At 40.1% G+C, this 26,715-nt stretch overlaps 1 protein-coding gene across 8 annotated transcripts in view; it reads left to right on the forward strand.

The window, feature by feature from the left end:
* Positions 1–26,715, forward strand: part of DGKI (diacylglycerol kinase iota) — a 441,829-nt gene that overhangs the window by 367,440 nt on the left and 47,674 nt on the right. For all 8 annotated transcript variants that reach the window (XM_086689190.1, XM_086689223.1, XM_086689216.1 and 5 more), the window contains one exon: positions 21,623–21,648. In XM_086689190.1, coding sequence (XP_086545316.1) covers positions 21,623–21,648 — 26 coding nt within the window. The remainder of the gene's footprint in view (positions 1–21,622; positions 21,649–26,715) is intronic.

A 26,715-nucleotide genomic window follows, 5' to 3' on the forward strand; every position in this document is an offset into this window, starting at 1 on the left:
ATTTAACTGAAATTTTAGCAAACAGAATCTCAGTCCTAAGGAAGACTTTTCCCGACTCCAGGATCTATGATACTTCAAAAAGAAAAAAAAAAAAAAAAGAAAAAAAAAAGCACTGAATGAAAACTCTAGTATATTCTCAACAAGTTATTTTTTGAGAAGGACAGACTTAACCTGAGTCAGACGGGTTAAGGGAAAACAGGTAAAGGACTTGGGAGGAATTTAATTTCTGAATAAGAATAATCTCTTCTCGGGGCACTGGGTGGCTCAGTCGGTTGAGCACCCTCGATTTTGGCTCAGGTCATGATCTCACAATTGGTGGGGTCAACCCCACATTGGGCTCTCTCCCTTTCTCTACCCCTCGCCCACTTGCACACACACACACTCTCTCTCTCAAAATAAATAAATGAACTAAAAAAAAGAATATTTTTTTAGTTCATTTATTTACTTTGGTTTACGTGAAACCCCTCAAACTGACTGCAAGAAATGCACTTTTTCTTAGTATCTCCAAATCCTAAATCTGAAAGAACTAAGATAAAGGTCACACAGGCAAAAATAGAATATCTTGCCACAGGGCTAAGACAAGGGAGAAACAGTGTAGTGAACCACCTCGAGGCAGACATTCAATCCAGTCATCTGTGTCTAGGCAGGTATCTGTCACCTGATCAGCTAAGCAGGGCGACTGGATTTTTACGATGGGCAGTATATTTCTGTCTCTAACAAGAGATAATGTTATCAAACATTGAACTGTGATGTATCTGGTCTGATTACTTGATTTTCACTGGGATTCTAAGAAACAGGCAGGGCCATTTAGTTAGTCATTCATTTATTGAGCAAATAAATATTGAGCACCTTGTAGATAGAAACTGTATATACAGTATATGTATGTATACACACACTCATACACACGTAGGCACTGAAGATGTAAAGCTAAATTCACAATTATTATTGCCTTGAAGAGCTTATATTCAAAGGGGAAGTATTACACAAACCGATTAATTATGGTTCCCTCTGCTAAGTGCTGTATGGAGATAGGCATGAAGTGTTCTGGAAACAAGAGGAATAGAATTTGCTGCTTCCTCCAGATTTCATCTTTTTATTTCTATAGGAAAAGAATGAATATTTAAATAATTAAAATGGTAGTCTCAAAGGCAAGACGCTTTTTTTAGAGTGCTCCATGCTTATTTTCTTCAACCTTTGTACATGAGCAGATAAGTATCTGCTTTTCATCATTATATAACCCGAGGTGCTCCTCAAATAACTGAATGTACTCGGTGAGAGTTTAGCATCACTCTACCCAACGTGTGCTTAAAGAATTTTGTACGACTAGCAAGTTATTTGGGGATATCTAGAACACCTATTAATACTTTAAAAATTGGCTTTTTCATGTAGTCTAAAATTCTGAACCACCATATCAAGAAGATAACCCTGAAACCTCCCCCTTCCAGAAACTCAGAAGTTCTTGGCTGAACATAGGAGTAAGAGCTTCATTCCCCTCTCGTCCTCAACTATTTCCTTTACCCAGTTTCCTGGGGAACAATAGGTGACGGCCTGACTCTAATAAAAAGGATAATTGTGCTTATTGTCACGGCTCCAAGTTCTCAACAGGAGGACAGACCATTGGGCAGTGATTGGGTTGTGGAAATATTCTTTCAGCATCACGATCAGATAAGGCGGAGAAAATTAATCTTCTTAGTGGGATGTGGGTTTGGCTGGAATCTATCTTAGGATGAAATCAATGCTGTCTGGATGGAGGCACAGTCCCTTGCGTCTGTTTCACTAAGATAGTTGATTCCCATCCCACTTACCTTTGGCTGGTCTGAATCTTGTTCTCCCTGCCTAATCACTGAAGCTGGAAAAACTACAGTTTATCTGACGTGTATCTTCCTTTCTTCTTTTTCTCCCTGCCTTACCTCCAGTTGTTAACCTCCCAGTTTAGCCACGTACATAGTACTCTGTTCCTCAGTGTGTGCAAAACATTTAATGAGAAGTTTTGCTCTGTTCTTTCTAGAATTGCTCCTGAAACAGTTATGCATATGGAGTCCCTAAATCTTTTGTCAGACAAGGAGTTCCATTTTCAAGTTCACTTAGTGGCAGAACCAGAATAGAATCCTTTCTACGTCAAGACTTTATTTTAACCGACATTACGATGTTGTTTTTCTACAGAAAAAAAAAAAAACAAAACTTGCTGAGGTAAACAAGCTCTAATATTAAACAGCACTCTATTTAAAATGGTGCCAAGAAACTCTACCCTTCCATTTTGAGTTGAAGTTCGACCAGTGATTGCAGCGTGGAGAAATGCTCCTTGAAGTGGCTCTCTCTTGTCATTTGTAAAAGAAGTGGTGGCTTTACCTCCTCATGCTTGAGGGACATGGTGCATGAGGGGAAGTTGATCAGATCCTTTTTTAAAGCATGTGAGTTCCTTGGATGAACAAACTGTACTGCTCGCTCTGTGTCTACAGCACTTTGCACCATGCCGGAGACAGCAGGCATCCAGTGAGGCAGGCTTGTGGGATGAATGGATGAAGGTGGGACGTTAGGGAGAAGGCGCTCTATCAAACCTAAGTAGAGATATCTATTTATAATACTGCAGCAGACCTGGTTTTAATCACATAACGGTTGTAAGAAAATGATACATTAAAGGTCAAACATTTTTGGTAGGCGGTGGAATCGGTTTATATATTTCAAGCTTTAACACAAATGTTTGACCCAAGGGATCGACGTTAAAATAATAAAGACGTATTGAATCGATGACTCAGAGGTTACTTTTCTACAAGTGAGAAAGGCAATGATGGTGAACATAGAGAATTGTAGACACTGTGGATGAGCACAAAGGTGAGATGGGGGGCAGGGGATGTTAGGGCAGGAATCCTATCTAGAACTCTGTGTATTGGGAGGCCAGCATGTCCCCCATGTCTGATCTCTGGATTTTTTGGGTTATACCAGAAAAGTTGAGTGCTTGAAAAGGTTTCGGATATTCTTTGGATGGAGGGGAGAAAGTTGGCAAGTGGGAAACCATCAACTATTGAAATGTCATGAATGGAAGAGAATTCTGGGATTTCCCAAGGATTTCCAACCCAAAGAGACAAGACAAAGCCAGAGCATGCAGAGATAGGGAGGCAATATGTGCAGAATAAAAGCAATTTTCTTGAGTTCCTTTAACAAGCAGGGAACAGTAGAAAGGGCCTATCAGGAAATTATCAGAGTCTTCTTTAAAAATGAAACAAAGGAGATTTTTCTCTCTCGTTCTAACAACACACTCTGCTTTAGGGCATTAAGGAAAGCTAGGCCAGGGGAACGGAGTCTCTCATGACCGAAGTGCTTAGGTGCCATTCTGAAACTGGGAAAATAACCCCATCTCCCTCTGTGCTCAGAAGTGAGGGCGGGGGTTGTTACGCCACTAGAGGAGTGGGAATTTTTCTTGTTTTCGGGGGCTATGCCACAAGTAGAGCCTTGGGTGCACCAGAGATCTCTTCGCGTTCCTGTCTTGTGTGCCCTGGGAGTAGCACGTGCAGGTGGCTGGCTCACTGTGCCGTGCACTTTTGCACACTTGGTCCTCTCTTGTCTGAACCAGTCCCTGGATCTTCTTTAAGGGCTTGCCATTGAAATTTCGTCAGTTTGGTACAGGGTTTTAGGGTATGTTGAATGGATCCAAGCTATAAAAACAAAAAGCAAAAAGGGTGTAGGGGCTGTTAGATGTTAGTCCTACAAAATGATGGCACATCTGTCCTTGAAGGCCCAGTTTTTCTAAGCATCAGGATTAAAGTTTCGTCAAGAGCGATAAGAATCATCTCCCAGAGCCTGCTGGGAAAATGTTTGGACTCTCAGGCAATTGTGCAGTGTCTGGGGACTGAGAGATCAATGATCTTTCCTTCCTTCCTGAAAGAGTGCAAAGTCCAGAGCTGGGTCTTCTGTCATGTCGTCCCCAGAGGGTCCCACCCTGTGGGGCTCTCGTTCCTTGGGACATGAGCTAGGTCCTTGGGCGTCTGTAGCAGGCTTTGGCAAGAGGAGGGAAGACGGGACGCAGCTTCTCTTTCCCACAGATTCTCGTTTAATAAGTAAGGGTGCCTCGCAGGATCTGGGCTGAATGTTTGTTTCTAATTTGAACAGTCAGAGTAGAGAGAAGAGGCCATAGTTTTTCCTGAATATGGTGTTGGTACACCTCCCTGTGACATGAAATATTTAGTCCTCTTTCCTGACCATGCGTCCTGGGACTCACCCTTCAAAGGTGGCCCTCCTCCCCACCCAATCCTCGGAAGGTCCTGGAGGAATTAGCTCAGGCCCTGCCGCCTCATTCCCTCCTCCTCACCTGCGCACAGAGGGGGAAGCCCTCAGAGAACACAGGTGAAGGGGTGCTGCGGAGAGCAGGGCGGTCTGCCTGAGTCTCCAGTCCTGCCTTTCCGCTCCTCCTCCCATCGGTCCTGCTTCTCTAAGTCCAGGCATTCGGTGTTCAAGAGTCTGTTTTAAGTTTTCAACTGACTTCCAAAATAGCCTGTTCATCCTTTTGCACCTTTCTCAAACTGCCACCCAAACGTTTCTTTTCTCAGTGCCTCTGCCTTAGATGAGTAATTTGATTAAACTGGTTTAAAGTATGGGTGATAAATTTGAAATCCTTCCAAAAATATTTGCCCATGAATCTCATGTTGGGGGGATATTGATACTAGTAATTGCTCGGTATGTGCAGGCGTGGGGTCAGGGTGGGGTCAGGGTCAGGGTGGGGTCAGTCATGGGGTCAGGGTGGGAAGGGACTTCTTTATTGCCTTTAGAAATGCGAGGGTAGGTGTAGGGGGTGGAACTTCTCTCAGGAACCTCTGGGGACCCCTGAACCCACCATCCTGAGGAGACCAGCACAAGAAAAATCTCTCCAAAGTAGAGAAACTGCTTGCTTGGAATCCAGGGAGACGGCGACCACATTTTCCCTTTTCCTAACTTCTCCGGCTCTTGTGCTAATCATCAAGCATAAGAACACTAACAACAAAAATTGCCTTACAATTTTCTCCAATTCTCTCTTTGATGTTAGTCTTACTCCATAAACCCCTTGGAGTCTCCTTATAAAAGTGGGATAAAATGTTGTAAGTTCTGTATCTCTGACACTTCCTGAAATGGAGTTAAGTTTATAGCTGTGGTTGATATTCACACATGGAATTATTTATTCTCCAAGATAGAGTCTGGGGAGCCCACTTTCACTTCTCGTTCTCACTATTACTGTAATATATTTGTGTTAATTTATCATTTTCTCATAGAGCTCATTTATGATTTTGTTGTTGTTTCTAATATATTACTCAGAAACTGTCCTGCCCTTGGACACAGAAGCGTGGGGAGGAGACAGACACTTTTCAGATTCTGTCTCCCATGCCAGTGTCTTGAACATGAATCCCCTCTTCTGAGAAGGGGGTAAAATGGGAGATGTTGATAGGAAAATTTCTGGAATGTATTGTAGTTATCTTCAGGAGAAGTGCCAAAGCACTGTCCAAACCTCACCTCTTTTTTTTCCTCTTCCATTTTCTAAAGCTGGATTCAGAAGTTCTTATATTTTTTTAAACTTTAGTGATTTGAGAGAGAGAAAGAGAGAGAGAGAGAGTGCATGGGAGGGGCAGGGAGAAGGAGAGAGAGAGAGAAAGAAAGAGAGAGAAAGAGAGAGAGAGAATCCCAAGCAGGCTCTGCACTGTCAGTGCAGAGAACACCGTGGGGCTCGAACTCACAAACTGTGGGATCATGACCTGAGCCAAAATCAGGAGTTAGATGCTTAACCAACTGAACCACCCAGACACCCCCAGAAGTCCTTATTTAATGAAAGTAAAATTAGTTGTGGATAAGCCTTTGCTTAGTTACCATGGCCCCACAAGGTAGATATTGCGTATCCTAAGTATTGTAATATGTGTGATGGCCTTTTCTGTAAGTTTCTTGTGTTACCACTAAATGTAGCACTCACGTGATTTGCCTTCTGAGCCCAGAACTTCATTTCAATTTACGCTTAAAAAAAAAAAAAAAAAAAGTCCACATTCACAAAACTCCTGGTTGATCATGCCTCAACAGGACCTGTTGGTCAGCCTTTCCCGAGTCACTAAGCTTTAAGAGCCAGTGGCATGCTAATGGTCTCTCCCTGCTGATACTCCCTATTGGCTCTCTGCAGGTAGGTGTATCTCCCTTGGTTTGAGTTCAGAGTAACACGCCTTTTCTATTCCTTTATTCCCCCCCCTCCACCTTTTTTAGGAATTAAGCAGGCAACTATATTGCAAAAACTGATTTCTAACGTGAAGTATCACCTCTTTTGTAACTGCACGGCTGCACTGTGTCTATTACACAATTAGTTTCATGTTTTCAAAACACTGACATGCTTCCTAGGCATGTTCATAGTTTAGGTAATAAAAAGTGCGATAGTCAAGTTTTCATGTTGAATGAACTTGGTCAGTATTGGTTTCGTCAACACTACCTCTTTCATCTGTTTCTTCCCTTTGTCCACTGCCCACTTTTGCCCATTCGCCCTCTTCTTTACCAGTGGATTTCAAAAACCTTTCCCATCATTTTGTTGCAGTTCTTAGGGATGAACATGAGGTGGCAGTACAATGTCAAGCTCAAAGGGTACTTAGGGGCTTCCTGCTCAGCAAACTGATTGTGGAGGGTGGATAAGAGAAATCGAATTGTACAAGCCAGTGGTGAAACAGTGATATTAAAAAAAAAAAAAAAAAAAAAAGCCAACTAAATACAGGAGCTTAAAAAAAAAACAGAAGACATTTTAAGAATTGCTCATGTGGGGATCATCAGGTATATAGTTGAGCAGGAGAGTCTCAAAGAATAAGAAGTTAGGAGCCTGAAGGGAATTAAGGAAATTCACATCAAATGAAGAACTTACCAAACAGCCTTTATTATTTAAGTTCTGGGTCTTATTTCTTTACCTCCACACAATTATCCATCTCTCTCTACTTCCTTGGAGTTTGCTCTTTCCTCAGCCCTTCGCTCTGTGGTGAATGTTACCTTTGAGGCTATTTGGCATTCCCTGAATGGGTTTGTGACCACTTGAATAGAGAATGTATTTGTCTTTCTCATCTCAATGCCACTTTGTATGGTTGCTGTAACTTTCATCTCTCTGGCTCTCGTTCTCTGTAGCTCTTTTTTACTGTATGTGCTTTGTTCATTGTCTTCATAGCAATATTCATAATTAGAGGAAAGAAAAGCAAACAGAGAGAGGATTGTATGGTTGATGGAAATTCTCAGTGCCAAGGGATTTCAGTTCTGTTTTACCTAGTTAGGGATGCTTTGGTGCTAGAATAATGGCCATGGAGTGGTCACCTAGATCTGTGATCTCACTATTTCTCCCTCAAACTCTCAAAATGGTGTCCTAGGCTAGACGTAATAGTCCTCTAGGCAGTGCGTATCCTTGAGGGAAGCTCAAGGGAAAAAAGCCGTTGCCAGAGATGATAATCTATAGCCATTCTTTCAAATCACATTAAATCATCCCTTTGTTTACTTAAATGAAAATTCTTTGTCTACCAACAGTTTCAGGAAATAAATTGAATTTGTGTATCCTCATGACTTCAAGGTAAAACAAAGGAAAAATAAAACAGAGTTTCTGCAGCAGTGGTGTAGACTCTTGAAATGTGTCTGGAAGGGATGTCCAGCTGGGAAACCAGCTTCCATTTGGGCTACTTCTTGGGAGTTTGTTAACCGACATATAGCAGTGATAGTTTAGGCAGGGAACAGCATCCAGCCCAGGGAACTTTGCCCAAGCCTGAATGCTGCTGATGCTCTGCACTTGGAACAACAGCATTAATTAGCACATGATGAGAGGCTGTGTCAAAGAAAGATGGGATTCTACCAAAATGTGAGAAAGGTGGATGAGATAAGCCCTGGGTAGGATCAGCGCTGTCGTGAGAAGGAAAGAGAAATAAAAGTAGAATGATGAAAGGGAGAGGGGAAGAACATTCAGAATTGACATAAATAGCTACAAACCAGAGTCCTCTATTTTCTCTTCCTCTTCCTGAGTAGGATGGATGGTCACCTTTGCTTATTGAAAGTGGTATTTTTGCTGTGGTCCTCCTGTCTAAAGCTGGAGGGTAAAGAGGGAAGGCAGACAGAAAAAGGAACATTGATAAAATACTCGTAGAGAGAGTTGCTTTCAATATGTGGAAATGGGCTGCCTTCCTGTAGTGCACCAAGTGGACTGTAGAGGTCGCATAGCTTCTGGCTCACCTTACCACCTCGTTTGCTTTCTATTATCATTCCGTGTTAGTAAGCAGGAAATAAAGGGGCCCTGGCTCTTCTGGCCAGGTCTATGAGTTGGTATGAGTATTTCAGATTTTCCCTCCCCCATCCACAATTATAGAAATATTCTATTGCTCAGTATTTTCAGAATATGGATCTCTGCTTTTGTGTCTATTCAGACTTAGTTCTTATACCTGTCCTGTATGTTTATTCCAACTTCATCTCTATGTGGTAACCTCTTTCCTTGACCTAGCCTCTATCAGGTGGTGGTTTAGAAATGCTAAGTAGAGGGTGTATGGATTGGGGATACTGGAAAGGGAAATTGACATTTATTTATGAGTGATTCTCTCCAAAAAGTAATGGACCCATGCAGATGGGTCCCGAGTATTCATTTAATCTGTCTTTAAGAAAAATTTTATCTAAACTGGACAATCTATGGATCTCCTACCCTCCTCCTAGGAAGGAAATGATACAGACATTCTAAGAAGGGCCAAGTAGGAAAGCCATGGATGCTATTGAATTAAAGCCATGAGATGAAAAGAAAACAAAATACTGTATAGAGGCTTTAAAAATAGAGTCAGGATAGTATTATTCAAATAAAAAGATATAGTATTAGGATGAGCTTGCAGGTTTAGAGCATTTCATGAAGGTTGCCAAGAAAATGCGTTCTTCAACGTTTATTTATTTTTGGGACAGAGAGAAACAGAGCACGAATGGGGGAGGGGCAGAGAGAGAGGGAGACACAGAATTGGAAACAGGCTCCAGGCTCTGAGCCATCAGCCCAGAGCCTGACGCGGGGCTCGAACTCATGGACCGCGAGATCGTGACCTGGCTGAAGTTGGACGCTTAACCGACTGCGCCACCCAGGCGCCCCGAAAATGCGTTCTTCTAAGATATCTTGCAAAGCATCATACCATATCCCACAGGCTGAAATAGTCGTGATGTTCATCATCTCAGTTCCAGATTTATGATTAAAAACAATAAAACATCACAAGAGAAGTGTAGTACTTCTTAAAGACTTTTGCCTTGATAAATATATTACTCTTTGGCTCTTATGTGTTACATTGCTGGTTGAAGACTGCACATTTTTCAGTGTCTTTAAGCCTTGTAATTGATCTACTTGAAAGATTAGAGGTCTTAAAAGGAAACTTGCTGATGGAAGGAAATCTAAATAACTATCTTTGATTTTCTTGAGATTCCTAGTGTCTTGGTGGCTGACAATAGGATCTACAAGCTGTGCTCTTCAGTACAATAGCAACTAGCCAATGTGTGCCTGACGTCTCATTCCTTCAGGTTCTTTATATGTACATACATTATCCTGATAAAATTATTTATTCCAAAATGTTATAGCTGTATATAGTTTTGGGGTTTCAGACTTGGAAACACTCCTATTCTGTAGGAGAACAAACTCACTCCATTGAGGCCTTGGGGACAGTGCCTGAGGCCGACTGCCACAAACACAGATTTTGTTTTTTAAGTTTATTGTTTTATTTTACAAAATCAAGTGACCTTTGCTCTGGGATCCATAATGTGTCAGTGCTGGTTTCAGTAGAAAATAATATTTTAATTTTTACCAGGTAAATTACATAATCCCCCATCTAAAAGTAGTGTGTTGTTTTGCCTGGGACTTCCCTTATTTTCAAGTTCCCATGTATATCCTAGTTTGAGAAGTATTGCCTTCATTTAAAAGGAGAGAAAAGTATGAATATTCTACTTAGCAGGGTTAACATTGGGAAGAGAACTTTTATCAGCAAATCCGCAAATTGAAATTCATAGTGAAAGTAGATGTAATTCTTGGAAGTTAGCCATGGAGTAGGAGGATCCTAGGCTTGCCTTGTCCCCTGATTACAAGTAGGTAGATATCAGTTATCCTAAATACCCCAGAAATTGACCTGAAGAATGGCAGAACAAACTCCAAAACTAAAGGTAGAGAAGAGGCCACGTCAAAGAAGGTAGGAAGTGCAGAGACATGGTTTGGGAAATAAACATGTGGCTGCTGTGGAAAGGAGGGAGCCATAGTCATGCAGAAGGGCAAGAGACAGATTAACACACAGGGGGAGCGCATGGGGAAAACAAATTCCCATAGCAATTGGCTTGGGAAGCAAGGGGAACCAAATTTCATGAGTTCTTGCAACCAGCATGCTGGTCTTAAAGCCTGCAGTTTTAAAGATCAACAGGCTTGGCTGGGATAGAGCCTAGAGAGCATTGCACTGCTCTTGGAGAAAAGGCAAAGCAAACAGCCCACAGACATATAGCATGGAAACAGCAATCAGAAGACCACCTGGGGCACACAATGGGGAGGTTATTCGCTCATCTTGGAGCATGTCCCAGAGGGACAGCATTCATGGAGAGATACCTCTGGGAACAAAAGAACTGCCCAGTCCCATTTCCCTCCCTCTCCCCTCAGCATAAGTGCAGGGCCACCTGTGGGAACCAGCACAGGACCGACACTCACTACTTAACTTGCTTACATCAAGCCCCACCTGCTGGTGGAACCACACCTCCCAGTCACACTTACCTCAGTGCCAGCCCAGAGGGGACCCCTCCCCCAAGTGCCTAAGCCCCTACTCACACTCTCTCCCAGCATGGGAGTTTTATAGAGCCTCAGTTTGGGCAGCAGTGGTGACAATTCTCATTTCATAAACAGATCAGAACAAACCTAGTTAAAACACATCACATTCAGGCCAGGGACCAAACACTGCTCACAACAGACAAAGAGAGCCTCTGCAGATGACTGGCCTGAAGGATGAAGGACCAAGACAAAATAGCAGAGCACATACAGCACACATTAGAGATACTCCTAGAAGCTCCAGGCCCTGGGACACAGGGAACCCTATATGGCAGGGCACTACAGGACCTCTTCTCTATAAGGCCATTACCCTCAAGAATAGGATATATAGCTGACTTTCCTAATACAGAGAAACAAGCATAGAGACTTAGACAAATAAGAAGACAGATAAATTTATCCCAAATGAAAGAACAGGACAAAGCCACACCCAGGCATCTAGGTGAAATAGATATAAGTGACATACCTGATGGAGTATTTAAAGCATTGATCATAAGGATACTCACTGGACTTGAGAAAAGAGTGGAAGATATGAGTGAGACCCTTAACACAGAGATAAAGAGTAACATAGCAGAGATAAAGGTTCAATAAATGAAATGAGAAACATGCTTGATGGAATAAACAGCAGACTAGCAGACTAGAAGAAGCAGAGGAATTAATTAACTAGAAGACAAATTAATGGAAAGCAATCAAGTTGAACAAAGAGAGAGCAAAGAATTACGCAAAACAAGAATAGTCTTAGGGAACTCAATGACTCTCATCAAACATAATGACATTCACATTATAGGAGTCCCAGAAGAGCAAGAGAGAAAGGGGTGGGGGGGCATAAAATATATTTGGAGAAATAAAAGCTGAAAACTTTCATTAATCTAGGGAAAGAAACAGATATCCAGATCCAAGAGGCACAGAGAACTTGCATCAGAATCAACAAAAGCAGATAGACACCAAGACAAGTTGTAATTGGCAAAATATAGTGATAAGAAAAAATTTTTGAAGCAGCAAAACAAAAGAAGACAGTAACTTACAAGGCAAAACCCATAAGGCTAGCAGGGGATTTTTCAGCAGAAACTTTCCAAGTCAGAAGGGAGTGGCACGATATAGTCAAAGTGCTGGATGGGAAAAATCTGCAACCAAGAATGCTGTATCCAGCAAGGCTATATCATTCAGAATAGATGGAGAAATAAAGCGTTTCCTAGATAAACAAAAACAAAAGGAGTGCATGACTGCTGAACCAGCCCTGCAAGAAATATTAAAGGGGATTCTTGGAATGGAAAGGAGAGACCAAAAGTGACAGGATAAAGTTAGGAAACTGAAGGACTAAAAATGAATATTTATGTAAAAAATCAGTCAAGGAACTCACAAAATAAAAGATGTAAAATATAACAACATATACCTGAAACATGGGGAGGAGAAGAGTAAAGAATGGGTTCAAACTTACACTACCATCAACTTAATATAAACAGCCATATGCAGAGGAGGTTATGTACAAACCTAATGGTAACCACATACTAATAAATATGCAAAGAATAAAGAGAAAGAATTTTAAGTATATCACTAAAGAAAGTCAGCAAAACATGAAAGACAAGAAAGGATAAGAGAAAATCTTCAGAAACAACCACAAAACAAATAGTAAAATGACAATAAATACATAGCAGTCAATAATTACTTTGAATGTAAATGAACTAAATGTTCCAATCAAAAGACATAGGGTGTCAGAATGGATTAAAAAAAAATAAGACCCATCTATATGCTGCTTACAAGACACTCATTTTAAACCTAAAGACACCTGCAGAAAGTGAGGGGATGGAGAAAATCTGTCATGCTAATGGAGGTCAAAAGAAAGCTGGAGTAGCAATACTTACATTGGACAAAATAGACTTTAACACAATGACTACAACAAGAGACAAAAGGACACTGTATAATAATAAGAGAACAATCAACAAGAAGATATAACAATTGTAAATATTTGTGCACCCAACAAAGATGCACCCAAATACATAAAAGAGCTAATAACAAACACAAATGAACTAATTGATAATAGTACAGTAATAGTATTGGACTTTAATACCCCACTTACATCAATGGACAGATTATTTAAGCAGAAAATAAACAAGGAAACAATGGCTTTTTTTTTTTTTTTTAAATTTTTTTTTTTTTTTTTCAACGTTTATTTATTTTTGGGACAGAGAGAGACAGAGCATGAACGGGGGAGGGGCAGAGAGAGAGGGAGACACAGAATCGGAAACAGGCTCCAGGCTCTGAGCCATCAGCCCAGAGCCCGACGCGGGGCTCGAACTCACGAAGTGCGAGATCGTGACCTGGCTGAAGTCGGACGCTTAACCGACTGCGCCACCCAGGCGCCCCAACAATGGCTTTTTTAAAGGTTTATTTGTTTATTCATTTTCGGAGAGAGAGAGAAAGAGGGAGAAAGAGAGAATCCCAAGCAGGCTCCTCACTGTCAGTGCAGAGGCTGATGTTGGGCTGGAGCTCATGAACCATTAGATAATGACCTAAGCCAAATTCATGAGTTAGGCACTTAACCAACTGAGCTACCCAGGTGCCCCAGGAAACAGTGGCTTTGAAGGACATACTGTCCCAGATGGATTTAACAGATCTATTCAGAACTTTCCATCCTAAAACAGAATGCACATTCTTTTCAAGTGTACATGGGACATTCTTGAGAATGGATCACATATTAGCCCATAAAATAAGCCTCAACAAATTCAAGAAGATCAAAGTCATACCATGCATCTTTTCTGACCACAACACTATGAAACTAGAAGTCAACTGCAAGAAAAAAAAATCTGGAAAGACCACAAATACATGGATCAGATAACATGCCACTAAACAATGAATAGGTCAACCAGGAAATAAAAGGAGAAATTAAAAAATACATAGAAACAAGTGAAAACAAAAACATTAGGGTCCGAAACCTTTCTGATGCAAGAAAAGCAGTCATCAGAGGGAAGCTTATAGCAATACAGGAAGCAAGAAAAATCTCAAAATAACCCAACCTTATACCTAAAGGAGCTAGAACAACAACAATAAACAAAACCTAATGCTGGCAGGAGGAAGGACATTATAAAGACTAGAGCAGAATTAAATGATATAGAAACTACAAAATAATAGAACAGATTAATAAAACCGGGAGCTGGTTCCTTGAAAGAAAATCAGTAAAATTGATATATCTCTAGGCAGACTTAACCAGAAAAAAAAAACAACAAAGGAGTCAAATAAATAAAATCACAAATGAGAGAGGAGAAAAAACAACCAACACCACAAAAATACTAACCACTTCAAGAGAATATTATGAAAAACTACATGCCAACAAATTGGACAAGTTAGAAGGAATGGATAAATTACTACAAACATATCAGCTACCAAAATGGAAGCAGGAAGAAATAGAAAATTTGACCAGATCAGTAACCAGCAAAGAAATTGAATTAGTAATCAAAAAGCTCCCAACAAACACAAGTCCAGAGCCCTATGGCTTCATAGGCTAATTCTGCCAAACACTTAAAGATGAGTTAATACCAATTCTTCTAAAACTATTCCAAAAAATAGAAGAGGTAGGAAAACTTCTGAATTTATTCTATGAGGCCAACATTACCCTGATACCTAAACTAAATAAAGACACACTAAAAAGGAGAACTACAGGCCAGTATCCCTGATGAATGTAAATGCAACACTCCTCAACAAAATACTAGCAAATACAAACCAACAATATATTAAAAAAAATCATCTACCATGATCAAGTGGGATTTATTCCTAGGTTGACAGGATGGTTCAGTATTCACAAATCAACCAACATGATACTTCACATCAATCAGAGAAAGGATAAAAACCAGGTGATCTTTTCAGTAGATGCAGAAAAAAACATTTGACAAAGTACAACATCCATTCATGATAGAAGACCTCAACAAAGTAGGTTTAGAGGCAACATACCTCAACATTACAAAGGCTAAGTATGAAAAACCCACAGCTTACATCATCCTTCATAGGGAAAAATGAAGAGCTTTTCCCCTAAGGTCAGGAACAAAACAAATTTATCCATTCTCACCACTTTTATTCAACATAGTACTGGACGTCCTAGCAATCAGACAGCAAAAAGAAATAAAAGGCATCCAAATTGGCAAGGAAGAAGTAAAACTTTCACTATTTGCAGATGACATTATGCTATATATAAAAAATTTGAAAGACTCCACCAAAAAGTTGCTAGAACTGATAAGCAAATTAAAGTTGCAGGATACAAAATCAACGTACAGAATTCTATTGCATTTTTATGCGCCAATAATGAGGCATCAGAAAGAGAAATTTTGAAAACAATCCCATTTACGTTGCACCAAAAATAATAAGATACCTAGGAATAAACCTAACCAAAGAGGTCAAAGACCTGTAGTCCGAAAACCATAAAACACTGATGAAAGAAACTGAAGATGATGCAAAGAAATGGAAAGACATTTCATGGTCATGGATTGGAAGAATAAATATTGTTAAAATGTCTATACTATTCAAAGCAATCTACAAATTTAATGCAATCCCTATCAAAATACCAATAGCATTTTTCACAGAGTTAGAACAAGAATTCAAAGATTTGTATGGAACCACAAAAGACATTGAATGGCCAAAGCAGTCTTGACCAAGAAAGGCAAAGCTGGAGGCATCACAATTCCATACTTCAATATATTACAAAGCTGTAGTAATCAAAACAGAGTATGGCAGTGAAACAAAAAATAGACACATAGATCAGTGAAACAGAATAGAAAATCTAGAAATAAACCCACAACTATATTGTCAAATAATCTTCAAGAAAGCAGGAAATAATATTCAGCAAGATAAAGGCAATCTCTTCAACAAATGATGTTTACAAAACTGGACAGTAACATGCAAAAGAAAGAAACTGGACCACTTTCTTACACCATATGCAAAAATAAGTCCAAAATGAATTAAGGACCTAAATGTGAGACCTGATACCATAAAAATCCTAGAAAAGAGCAAAGGCAGTTACTTCTCTGACATTGTCTGTAGCAACATTTTTCTAGATGGTTCTCCTGAGCAAGGGAAACAAAAGCAAAAATAAACTATTGGAACTACATCAAAATGAAAATCTTCTGCACAGAGAAGGAATCACTCAACAAAACTAAAAAGCAAACTACTGAATGGAAGAAGATATTTGCAAATGACATTCCAATAAAGGGTTAGTTACACAAAATACATAAAGAACTTACACAACTCAACACCCAAAAAATAAAAAGCAGACCCTTCTCCAGTGAAGACCTACAAAGGGCCAACAGACATGTGAAAAGATGTTTATCATCACTTACCATCAGTTATGATGCAAATCATAACTATGATGAGATATCACCTCACACCTGTCAGAATGGCTAAAATCAACAACACAAGAAACAACAATTGTTGGTGAGGACATAGAGAAAAAGGACCCCTTGTGCATTTTTGTTAGGAATGCAAACTGGTGCAGCCACTGTGGAAAACAGTACAGAGGTTTCCTCAAAAAGTTAAAAATAGAACTATCCTACAGTTCAGCAATCACACTACCAGATATTTACCCAAAGAATACAAAAACACTCATTCAAAAGGATATATGCACTTCTGTGTTTACTGCAGCATTATTTATAATAGCCAAACTTAGGAAGCAGCCCAAGTGTCCATCGATTCATCATCAGTGGATAAAGATGTAATGTATATATACAATGGAATATTGTTCAATCATAAAAAAGGATGAAATCTTGCCATTTGCAATGACATGGATGGAGCTAGAGAGAATAAAGCTAAGCAAAATAAGCTAGTCAGAGAAAGACAAATATCACATGATTTCACTCATGTGGAAGTTAAGACACAAGATAAGCAAAGAGAAAATAAAAGAGAGAAAGAGGGAAAGTGACAAATCAAGAAACAGACTCCTAACTATAGAGAACAAATTGATGGTTACCAGCGTGGAGGTGGGTGGGGGGGTTAAATAGGTGATTGGTATTAAGGAGGGCACTTGTTATGATGAGCATGGTGTATTGTATGGAAGTGTTGAATCACTATATAGTATGCCTGAAACTAATATAACACTATATGTTAACTAACTGGGATTAAAATAAAAACTTTAAAAAGCCAGAAAAAATTTACAGAAAAATAAAGTGAAAAACAGCAAGACACTTCCACAAAGCAGATACTTGAATGGGTGAATAAGTGAATAGATTATATCTTAATATATATTTTAGTTATTAGTCACCTTTCAACCTCCTTTTAATATTCCTCTCCCAGTGCAGTGGTGACACAGTGGAAAGAACCCTCAAGCTTTTCCTCGAGAGTTTTCAAAAACTTTGGACCAACTTTTGCTCTTTTCTTCTGCTGTGGTACTAGGACTGTTTCATAATTATTGTGTTTCTTATGTTTCTGTTTGTGGAGGCCCTATTCCATCCTTTATTCCTTCCTTCCCCTGCTCCCTCCTTCCCTTTTTCCATTTCTGAATTTCATAGAAATCTGTTAACAGCTGTCACGTGCCCCCACCATTATCTTTTTAGTGCACTCCCACCTTCAGTTCTGTTTGTCAGCAGATCCTTATTCTAATTTCTTATTGGAGTATTTTCTTGTGGATATCATGCTGGTTCCTTTTTACTTATTATTCATATTTGTACTGGAGGAGTTCTTTTTGGAACCACTAGTTTGGAACAGATAATTAGGGATAGTGGGTCAGTGTGTTTCTGGAAACTTGACTCTGGGTCTGTTTTCAACTTCTTCTTCTTTTTTTTTTTTGTTAGCAACAATACCCTATGGAGTTCCATTCTACTTTTAGCTAGCAAGACACCTGGCTCAGAGCGGAGGGCTTTCTGCCAGTTTTTGTGGTACATTGTATAACTTATATCATTTAAGTGATCTGAGATCAAAATACTCTTTCCCTGTCTCCCTGAAACTTGGTCCAATTTTTACTGTACTTGGTAGCTCTTCTTTATAGATGATTTTGGTTTATAGGCATCTTCTAGTTTAGTCAAAGATAATGTTTCCTTCTGTTTCTCCTTCTCCCTGTTATTTTTCATGAATTTCAAAAAGAAGAACAGAAGGTTTGCAATAATAGTTTTTAACGTCTTCTGCCTTTATTCTTACATTTTCGTTCTACACTGTGCACCCTGCCTGGTCAGAAGCACAAATGGGAATGTGTGACTTCCTGCTTCAGAACCTTCATTTAGCTTAGAAGGTTAAATTACCAACACTTTGAAATGGGCCGTCAGGCCCTGTATGTAACAGCCCCTGCCTTTTCTGTCTCTAGTCCCAGCCAATTACTCCTTTACATTTTAGCAACACGGAGTTACTTGCCTGTCTGATAGCATATTATGAAATTTCCTGTCTGAATTCCTTCTCATATGCCTGGTGTTTCTGCCTAGGCTTCTTCTCCTTTCTTACTTACCTAACAAGCTTCTGCTTCTCCTTCCAAGCCTGGCTTACATGGTCCTTGCTTGTTGAAAGACCTTACTATTTTGGGACAGAATGGGTCTCTCTCCCATGCTCCCTCTTTACTTTGTACATGTTTTGACGATTATACTGTTTTCACTGTAGTCGGGTGTTTACATATTTTTCTCCTTCACTAGGTTGAATTCCTTGAAATTGGTATCTTGTTCATCTTTATATCCCTGTCACAAGGCACAGGGCCTGGTACCTAATAGGGGCTCAAATAATAATTACCATTTAGGTTTGGGTTATTATAAGTAGAAAGATTGAAAATAGGAGGGAGATTTTAAAGTCCAGGACTTGAGTTCTTGTTTTTATTATTTTACTTTGCTGAATTTGAATGAGATATTAATAACATGTTTAAAAAAAGGGGGGGTGCCTGGGTGGCTCAGTCTGTTAAGCGTCTGACTCCGGCTCAGGTCATGATCTCACGGTTCACGAGTTCGAGCCCTGCGTCAGGCTCTGTGCTGACAGCTCAGAACCTGGAGCCTGCTTCGAAATCTGTGTCTCCCTCTGTCTCTGTCCTACCCCCACTAGTACTCTGCTTCTCTCTCTCTCTCTCAAAAACAAATAAAGCATTAAATTTTTTTTAATGTAAAAAGAACCTCACAAAACAAATAAAACTAAGCAAAATCAAGTGCAGATACTCTGTGGACCGTAATAAAAGACTAGTACTGAGGAAAGAGGTGAGGAAGACCCGAAATCCTGGAGTTATTTGAATGCTAGTCCTACTTTGCGTTATATGAGCAGATGCTATCTCCAGGATAAAGTGTATCTGGAGGAGAAACGAACAGTCTGCAACCCAGCCACAAGTCTTGCAGGTGCAGTGGGAGGGAAACGCAGTGAGCTTTCCCGCATTCCTCAGTTGTCAGGTTGAGGAAGATTATCTGTTCCTGGGGCTCAACCTCTCTGTTTTAAAAATAACTACTTATATTGCTGATTTCATGAATTTCCCTCTCTCCTGAGCTAAGTTCTGTAAAACTTTTTATGCCCATTTCCAGCAATAATGGATGATGTGCATGTCTCAGTAGTATAATTTAGTGACTCGTTAAGAGTGAAAGGTGAAATACTGAGTGAGGATTGAAATACTCCATATGTCTTAAAATTCCACAAATCCAGGCATGTGGGAGACATTCAGCACAGAAAACTCAACATGACTAATCCTTAGAAAACACTCTGAAATTGATAGTTCTTCCCCACTGCCTGGACGTACCGCAGAATGCATCCCCTTGGGACTTGAACGAAGCCATCTGGAATTTTTCAGATTTAATATTAGTGCTTTGCCTTCACAGAAAGGCATTGAAAGCTCTGCTTTGCAAGCCTTCCACCTGAGGCATTTAGTCGTCTGTTGGCGTGGATTTTTCTTTGTTCCTATAGCGCTGTGAGAAATTAATTGCAAACAATCCAAGATGTGTTTTTGCTTGATTCCCGTCACAAAACACCGGGGCTGAAGATGTTACCTTGTTGCTGGCTCTTTTTGATGCCCTAGAAATCGTAAGAAATTATCTTATTTCAAATACATGCTTCTCGGTAGACTCAACTTCCAATCCCATTCAGCTCTATTCAGCTGTATTCAGCACTCTCTCCCCGCTGTGTTTTTCCTAATCGTTAAGGCAGATTGTGGGTCTCTTTTGCTGGGTGCATTGGATGTCTTTTGGCTCTTCGAGTGCTCACATTATCCCCATTCCAGAGCTTGGAGCTTGTCTCCTCCATAGGCCCTTCCCTCATGGCTGGCCTAGGAGCTGGCAAACCCGTCTGGCAGACAGTTTGCAGGGGACATGATGGTTTTTTGAGGAGCTCCATAATGTGTCTGAGTCTAAACACCAGTGTGGTGGGGCTGACATTAATTCAATTCAACACATTTCAGTCAGGGGCCTATTCTATACTAAGTAAGACATGGTCCTATTTTTCTTTTTGCTCACAATTCAGTGGGGAAGACTAGTGTGTGGATGGTATAAAATAGGGCACTTCCAAGAAGAGCATAGATTGTCCTCCCCTGGGGAGACCAGTGGCATTTCTCAGGCAGCGAACTCTGCGGGGGACTGGCCTGGGGGAGGGGGGTAGCCTGTAGCAGGTTCCCTTTCAGTGCTCCCTGTGTCCATGACCCCGATGTCAGGTTTTCCCCCTACCAAATCTGGGGACCCTCTACTGTTTTCACATGCAGAAGTTTACTTGACAAGACAGGTAAGGTTGAAATGATTTACCACGTTGCCCCTAACAGAAATCGAAGGCTTTCTCACCACGACTGCTGTGTCTTTATACTTTACTGATCACTCACATAATGAACAGGAATATTAACAATCAGTAGATAAAGTACAGCATTATCAAGCGTCCCAAAGTAGCTAAAACCTTCCTTCCACCTCTGTGCATCCGCCAAATCATTCTTGTCCCAACATTTGTCATCATGTCTTATAAATACTAGTTATATTACTGGGTAGATTACCAAACTCTCGTGCTAGCCTTTGGTCCCCTCCATGCTACAGATTCCAGCAGGCTGGTCATTTAGAAGAGAGGGTGCTTCCCGGCATTTCCCTTCAAAATTCCGTGAAAACAGAATTGTGTGTCTCACTTTATCCTATGAAAAGGACGAGCTGGTGGAGTCAAGACTGTCTTTTAAGCCCGAGGGGAATTCATCTTCAGGGTTGTGTCTGTACCGTTCAGAGCAACTCAATGAGTAGTGAGCTGCGGAAGAAAGAAGGATGTTTATTGTGAAGGGCTCGATAAGATGCTTCATCGGTGCCTTCCTCAAATGGTGTGGAAAAGTCATAAAAGGCATTGATTTATAAAAGCTCTATGGGACCCCAGTGGTTTCCCTCTTGCCTCAAACTGGTTCTTCCGGGTTTAGAACTACGAGTCTGGCACGCAGAGGGCCTATGGCGTGCTCACTGAAACATTCAATTCCACAAAGAATGGAAACAAAAACCAATAATGAGAAGGGCACATACCATTTATTTTACTTATGTCTCATTTTTTACCGTCCCAAGTAGATTTCTTTTTACTCACACTCCATCTGGTGCTGATTTTCATCCCTGGCATTTTCTTTGGAAGCCTGGCCTTGGGCATTTGGGGACATCACAGGATTCCATCCATTACCAAATTTCTCTGACTTTTCTGTTTGTCTGTGATAAATGCAGACTTCACTAAGTGTGTTGCAGTCCTATAACACCATGCAGTAGGCTGAAATTATATGAACTCCAATCACCCAACCAATCCGGGTAAGCTTTGAGAGTTATTGATTAGAATAAACTATTTGACCAACAACTTAATTACACTATCTACTGTATTGACTTTCTATTTAACTGAATTTGGGGGGCATTATTTCTAGGAGTTTATTCTTGATCGGCATTGCATTTATAAAGTGTCATTTACAAAACACTTATCATGCTTATTATCTCGTTTTAGGTCACCAGTCTCTTCAGAAGATCATGGTAAGAATCTGTTTTACTTATACTAATTCAGGATTAAAAGTTGAGCGCCGTTCTTACATTTCATTGTCAGAGGCAAGAATTATCTGAGAAAATGTTTCTAAGACGTTGGCCTCATGTATTTTTTGTGTGTGAAATGTCAAGCACTTTAAAAACTCAATGCATCCTAGCTAAGTGTGATATCTCATAGTGTCTTCAAATCTGTATATAACCATTTTGGTGGACGAATATTACAAAGCTTAATTTATCTGCCTGATTTCTGTCCCATCACTGGATCCTTTTTGTGACTTGGGGCTAGCTGTGTAACATCTCTGAATCACAGATTTATATCTTTTAAAATGAGGGTTTGTAGTAGATATTCCCAAAAGTCCCTTCAGGATTGGATGTTGGAATTTGCTCAGTCTGAAATGAACCTAATTGGTAATGGTCTGAATTATTACCCAGCCAAGGTGAGTTATTTGCATTTATGACACAATTATTCCATTCAAAGGATAAAATGTATAGTTTTGTCACATTTAACTTTGAGAGTTGTTCATTTTTTCCTTCAGTCATACAAAAATGTTCACTGAGTGTCTACCATGGGTCCGTTCTGTTATATAATCATGTTATACAAATATGCTGTTGGGGGCTATATGCAGGGACAATGTGGTATGTGACAGAATTGTCCCCCTCAAGGAACTTTATGAGTCTTGTGGCAAAGGGGTGGAGGAATGACACATACCTCTCTCAATATAAAGTGAGATGTGACTAATCTTATAAAAGAGAAATACACCAGGACCCTGGAACTACCGGCATTCCTCCTCCTGCCATCCCCAGGTTGGCCAAGGGCACCATTACCCCCTCAGCCAGCTAAGTAAAGCACATGAAGGCTCTGTAAACTTCCCCCCTCATCCCCTCGTTCTGTTTGGTCACCAAATGCTATTAACTCTGGTTTTTATATTCTTTTATCTCTATTCTCTATCCCATGGCTGTAGCTTGGGGCCTCTCCATGTCTTACTTGGACTTTTAAAATTGTCTTATTAACTGGTATCCATGTCCTAGTTTTCCATCCTCCAGTTCACTGTAGACTTAGCACCACACTTGACCATTCTACAGCAAAAATCTACTCCCATTGCTTGTGGGAGGAAATCTTACCAGTAGACAAATCATTGTATTCAGCTTTCCAATATTGTATCTTCACATGGAATAGAAATAGTAAATGATGAAATCTTTGTCTACCTCTACTGCTTATTGCTTCTTTTGGCCTGTGTTCCCCTTTCTGCTACCCATGCTGTATCCTCTCGCCATGTAGTATCCTATGTAATTTCTAGACCTCACCATGTTTTCATGTTTCCCTGCTTTTATCGGTGCTGTTGTTTGTGACAGGAAGCTACTCCACTTTTTTGCAAGTTACACAGTTTATACTTACCATTTGAGACCTTGTTAATCATCTCATTTTCCCCAAGAGCTTTCTGACCGACTTCTCATTTGCAAGAAATATATTTCTTCTAGAATCTGACACATAGGTTTGATGCTTGATTTACCTGTCTCCCCTGCTAGACTGTGAGTTCTTTGATATAGATCCCAACAAATAGCCAACATTCAACAGATGTTCATTAAATGAATGACTTAGGACAAAGTGAGGGAGTTTTAGGCAGGCCTATTCTGTCATATCATAAGATCTCTCATAGTACTGAAATGAAGATGTATCACATTCTCTGAAGATCACAGCACAAATAATGTTTAGACCTGTTAAGTAAGAATTAGGAAACCAATCACCAAATAATGACCTATTATGGTATGCTGTTTTGCTCATTGGTGTTGATACGACCAGGTTTTTTATTGCATGGTTCCAGGTCCTTGGGCCTCCAAGTTCCAATGACTCAAAGCTTGGGTTCTGGTTTTTATTTTGAACTAGGGTCCCTCTAAATGGCCCTTGCTTGTTTTGACCTTCCAGTCTATTAGAACTTATCTTATCCCCTATTCCATAAAAAGGGGTATGTGGAGAGACTTCTGAATTGCAATTCTGTAGTTTGCTAGGAATTAAGGAGTTATGAGCCATCAGTGAGCATTGGTGGTGACCTTGGAAGTCCTTGAAAAATGATTACCACCAGAAAGACTTGCTCAGTATAAATAGTACTTCAGAATTGATCATTTTAAGACCCCATATAATTGATTCTTAACTAGTATTAAGTACTTAACTAGTACTAGTAGAACTAGTTAAAGAAATATTAACCAAATTTGAGGGGTTTTTATTCTCATGGCTTCAAAAAACTTACTATAAAACCATGCCTCTTAGTTTGAGTCTGTAACTTCCAAAAATCTCTGCGAATATGTAATTTGAAATTACAGGGCTGATTTTTGTAATCTTATTAATTTTCCATCATCTTCTAGCTCATGTAACCTTGGAAACATATTCTTGTCCTTTTCTTTATCACCAGGATTTTCTGTTAGCACTTAAAATATGTTTTCTCATGTTTATGCATTTTTAAGTGTTCATTTTTTCTGTGGTTCACATTAAACCTCCTGAATATTCTGTCATCCAGTTTACATTTGGACACGATGATGACATTGCAATATGTGTGCTTTTAAAAATGGTAAGAAGTGACATTTTTACTTTCTCAAACTTAGTGATAAAAAAATTGAGGCTTATTGGGGAAATGGAGAGTGAAATTGGCATATAAAACCCCATGCCTCTTGACTGTTTTGTTAGCTTACTACCAATGACCTTTCTTTTCTCTTTAGTAATCGGTTACTCTGGATATCTTCAAAACAGACTTTGTTCTTGAGAAAATCTAATTTTCCGAAGTCTAATATCCCTGGCGTTCTCAATTCCCACAGATTACCTTTCATAGAAAATAAGCTTGAATATCATGGCTCTTCATTTATCCTCTATTAGCTTTTACTTCCTTATCTGTGAGGTGGAGCTATTCAGGTCTACCCTGCCTATGTCATGGAATTAGGAGTTCAAGTGGGAGATCGTCTGCGAAATCACTTTCCAGTTTGTTAAAAGTACCCCAAACACAATGCTATTATTGTCCAGGCAGTCAGTGCGGAGGTGTGAGTTGATTAGTGATATTTACTCAGCACTGCATACTTTGATAAGGTAAAAAGAGAGGTGCTTGGGTGGCTCAGTCCGTTAAGCATCCAACTCTTAGTTTCAGCTCAGGTCATGATCTCGCAGTTTGTGAGTGGAGGCCTGCATCAGGGATTCTCTCTCTCTCTCTCTCTCTCTCTCTCTCTCTCTCTCTCTGTCCCTCCCATTCAATATCTCTCTCTCTCTCTCTCTCTCTCTCTCTCTCTCTCTCTTTCTCAAAAATAAATTCTCTCTCTCTCTCTCTCTCTCTCTCTCTCTCTTTCTCAAAAATAAATTCTCTCTCTCTCTCTCAAAAATAAATTCTCTGTCTCTCAAAAATAAATAAACTTAAAAAATAGAGAAGTTAAAAGATGTCCTGGGGGTGGAAGAGGGGCAGAAATCTGTTTCCTTCAACATTATCATTAGATACTGAATTTACATTGGAAACCTTTTTATATCGGGATGAGGAAGAGTGAAATGGTTTACACACAATGTAGCTTGTGGTGACAAAGTAAAGATACAGTTCATGATTAGATGTGGGGTCGCATAGAAAACAGACCATATACGGCATAAATGAAATGTAACATGTTTCTATTTATATAATATGGAATCAGAGTCATTAAGAATAAAGGCTAAAATTTATTGAGCACTTTTTGTACAGAGGCACCGTACTAAAGTGCTTCAACTATATGAGAGTTAATTTCATCCCACAGTAGATGTGTTATTCTCAATTTTTTAGTGGAGGAAACAGACTCACAGTGCCTAACTAACTTGCTTAAGATCACACAGCTAGTGAGTGGTAGAGTTAATTTTCAAACCCAGTTCTAACACCCAGCCCTTGCTTATTTATGTCCCCCCCGTCTCTGGAAAACAAAAGAAATGATTGTCAGCGTTAAGGTGAATTGATAGAATTATAGAAGGAAAGGAAAAACTCCCTTTAACAAGAGTTTATTTACTACTGTGTAAATAATCTCTTTTTAATGACAAAACAAAACAGAACAAAAATAACAACCTGTCTCTCCTGCTGGGAATGATTTGTCCCTGTAGGAAAAGTAAATACCAATGTCACATTCTCTCATAATTAGTTAACTGAGTGAAACCGAAGCTTCAGGGAAACCTGCCACGCTAAATCCCAGTGGAAACATTACATTTTAATGTTACAGCTGCAAGCTGGAGTCCTCCCCCTTGTCGGGAGATAAGCTTGGCAGGGATTGATCGTCCTGTCCTCGGAGTTCCCTTTGCATTTAGTGCCTCTCACCTCATCGTTTAAATTGCTCCGGGAGCCAACTGCTGTGCCCAGGCGGCTTTGCCTGAGCTCTCAGATTCTGTTCTGTCCTCTTAGCATGCTTATTTTATGGGCCTCTTAGGATGCCTCTCTCCTGACACTGCCTACACCCATGCACTGGCAGACTCATCTTCCAACTGATGTCTGTTCACATAAAAATACAGAACAGTGGGGGCGCTTGGGTGGCTCAGTCAATTGAGTGTCCGACTTCGGCTCAGGTCATGATCTCACAGTCCATGGGTTCAAGCCCGAGTCAGTCTCTGGGCTGACAGCTCGGAGCCTGGAGCCTGCTTCGGATTCTGTGTCTCTGTCTCTCTGTCTGTCTGTCTCTCTCTCAAAAATAAATGAACAACAACAACAAAAATACAGGACAGTAACTGACTCTTTTTTATTTAAAAGTTTTAAGTTTATGTATTTATTTTGAGAGAGAGAGAGACAGCATGAGTGGGGGAAGGGCAGAGAGAGATAGAGAATCCCACGCAGGCTCCACTCTGCCAGCTGAGGAGCCCAATGCAGGGCTCGAACCCACAGACCGTGAGTGTAACTGATTCTTTAGCGAGAAAGTTGCAGCAATCTGTTAGATTCCCCTGGAATGTCTGAAGCAGGCATCTCCTTACTGTCTTACCTCCTAGACCTGTTGGCAGTAATGGTTCTTACAGAATATGGTAGCTTTTTTTGTTGCGGCAGTAACACAGAGGACAAGGATGAGGGAGTGGCGGATATTTGGAAA

This window comes from Puma concolor, chromosome A2 (genome assembly GCF_028749965.1).
Source record: "Puma concolor isolate L17-30 chromosome A2, mPumCon1.1.hap2, whole genome shotgun sequence".
Lineage (NCBI taxonomy): Eukaryota > Metazoa > Chordata > Mammalia > Carnivora > Felidae > Puma > Puma concolor.